At 37.0% G+C, this 2,478-nt stretch overlaps 1 protein-coding gene across 3 annotated transcripts in view; it reads left to right on the forward strand.

Annotated features, from left to right (window-relative positions):
• Positions 1–2,383, forward strand: part of LOC121813956 (deoxynucleoside triphosphate triphosphohydrolase SAMHD1-like) — a 4,724-nt gene extending 2,341 nt beyond the window's left edge. Inside the window, exons 7-11 of one of the 3 annotated variants that reach the window (XM_042217938.1) lie at positions 338–364; positions 444–515; positions 659–763; positions 1,885–2,065; positions 2,214–2,325. In XM_042217938.1, the coding sequence (XP_042073872.1) occupies positions 338–364; positions 444–515; positions 659–763; positions 1,885–1,959 (279 nt within the window). In that variant the 3' untranslated portion in view covers positions 1,960–2,065; positions 2,214–2,325. Of the gene's footprint in view, positions 1–337; positions 365–443; positions 516–658; positions 2,066–2,213 lie in introns of those variants that run through there. The other 2 variants (XM_042217939.1, XM_042217940.1) reach the window with 2 other exon arrangements.
• The last annotated feature ends 95 nt before the right edge of the window (positions 2,384–2,478 follow it).

A 2,478-nucleotide genomic window follows, 5' to 3' on the forward strand; every position in this document is an offset into this window, starting at 1 on the left:
TGGATGACTGGATATGTAAAGTGCTTTGGGGTCCTTAGGGACTAGTAAAGCGCTATATAAATACAGGCCATTTACCATTTACAATGTTGCTTAAAAACACTATTTCAATCCATATTTAGTCTTTGATCATTCATCAGCAACCAAACTCACAATATCATTTTCCTTAGTGGAAGCTGGGAAAGTGTGTTGTTGAAAAGAAAACTATGCTGCTGTTGGATAAAATTAAATATATATGCAAATTATAGGTTGGCATCATGTGATCATGCTTGCTGTGTGTTTTCTGCACTGAATAAATAATTTTCTTCACCCTCCCACTTTTCCCCTTTCTCAATTCTAGAAAAAAGAGGAACCGAAAATGTCAGGGGTAAGAATGAGAACAGCTCATAAAACAAGATTAACAAAACAATAATAATAACACACGTGTTGTCTCCTCCATCCTTCAGGAGATGAGGGAAAGTTTAAACAAAATGGTTAAAGGCATTCTTGAGGGCGGGGAAGGCGAGTTTGAAGTTATTGTGAGTTTTAATAATTAGTCAAACTTTTCTTAAAATTTTGATTTTATTTATTTTTGTTAATTTTATTTAAAAGATGTTTCCAAGCTCCACAGGGCCGCTATTTACAATGTGAATGCAAACCTCTCTGTGACATTTCATTTTAGGTTGTTCCTTTGGACTCTGGGAAGGAAGACAATGACCCCATCAGTAAAGCGTTTTTCTATCGCAAGGATAACCCTAACAAAGCAATCCCAATCGCCGAACCAGAAGTGAGAATTACAGCCTTGATTTCCATGTGTCACACATGACACATGTGTCCATGTGTCATGTGTTCTTTTTTTAATGCAGCTCCATAAGACAACATTGGCTGTGTAATATGTCATTTTTATGCTGCTGTCCCTGATGGCAGGTGTCCAGGTTTCTCCCACAGTGGTGTTTTGAGGAGATACTTAGGGTTTACTGGAAGGAAAAGAGAGAGAAGTTTACAGAACAGTTTACATTTTGGCAAAAAGTCAAAAGGCACATAAAAGGCTGTGTTTATCAAAGAAGTAAGTGCGCATGCGCCATTAGCGTGCTGCCTGCTGTAACCCTAATTTCCTTCGGGATTAATAAAGTATTCTGATTCTGATTCTGAAGCCATGTACATGTAGACATAACCTAAATTGTCATCAGAGGCTGACACAGCGGTTCTTATTCTCAGACATGTCCAGGCTTGTCTCATGCAGTAGTAGTCTTTCATGATTCATCAACAAAACTTAGAATATAATTCTCTTTACTTGAAGCTGGACGAGTGTGTTGTTGAAAGGAAAACTAGTAAGTTAATCATAGCCAAGCTGCTGCAAGGGGAAAAAACCAATACAAAATCAGCCTTATTATAGATTCATGACAGGACAAGTGGTGTGTGCTGTTCTGACACTACCTTATCACACAGTACACTCTTCACATCCAGTACACATTCATCATCACATTCTTCATGTAATCCCAGACAAACTCGATGATGTTGAGATCAGGGCTCTGTGTGAGCCATACCATCACTTCCAATACTTCTTGTCCTTCTTTATTCTGAAGATAATGTTAATGACTTTGGCTGTATGTTTGGGGTTGTTGTCCTGCTGCAGAAATAATTTGGGGCCGATAAACAATCATTTATATTTCTCAAAGGATTCTTTGTTTACACCATTTTTTTTACACCTGCCTAAAATGTTTGTACAGTACTATATATCGTAAATAACGTTTTGGAACAGTTTGAATTTGGTGGGTAACAAAAATCCTGTTTGAAACAGAGAAATTAAGAAAAACAGATTTTCTTTAAACATTTGGTTTCGAGTTATTGTGTTTTCTGCACTGACTAAATCCTTTTCTTCACTGTCCTGCTTTGCCCCTTTCCCAGGTCAAGAAAAAACATAAACAGGAAAAATTGGTAAGAATGAGAACAGCTCATAAAACAAGATTAACAAAACAATAATATTAACACACATGTTGTCTCCTCCATCCTTCAGGAGATGAGGGAAAGTTTAAAAAAACTGGTTAAAGACATTCCTGAGGGTGGGGAAGACGAGTTTGTGATTATTGTGAGTTTTAATAATTCATCAAACTTTTCTTAAAATATTTTTGTTTTGTTTGTTGTTCATTATATTTTAAAAAATGTTTTCAACTCCACTGGGCCATTATTTACAATGTGAATATAAACACAGGCCTCTCTGTAACATTTCATTTTAGGTTGTTCCTTTGGACTCTGAGAAGGAAGACAATGACCCCGTCAGTCAAGCACTTTTCTATCGCAAGGATAACCCTAACAAAAAAATCCCAATCACCAAATCAGAAGTGAGAACTACAGTTTTGATTTCCATGTGCCGCGTGTTCTTTTTTTAATGCAGCTCCATAAGGCAACATTGGCTCTGTCAGTGGCGTCGTTAGGCCTATTTTAGGGGTGCTTAAGCCTCCCTAAAATATTCTTAAGCCCCCCTAAATAATTTGGTGTTTA

This window comes from Haplochromis burtoni, unplaced genomic scaffold, assembly GCF_018398535.1.
Source record: "Haplochromis burtoni strain Fernald_Lab_line unplaced genomic scaffold, NCSU_Asbu1 Contig_3928, whole genome shotgun sequence".
Taxonomy (NCBI): Eukaryota; Metazoa; Chordata; class Actinopteri; order Cichliformes; family Cichlidae; genus Haplochromis; species Haplochromis burtoni.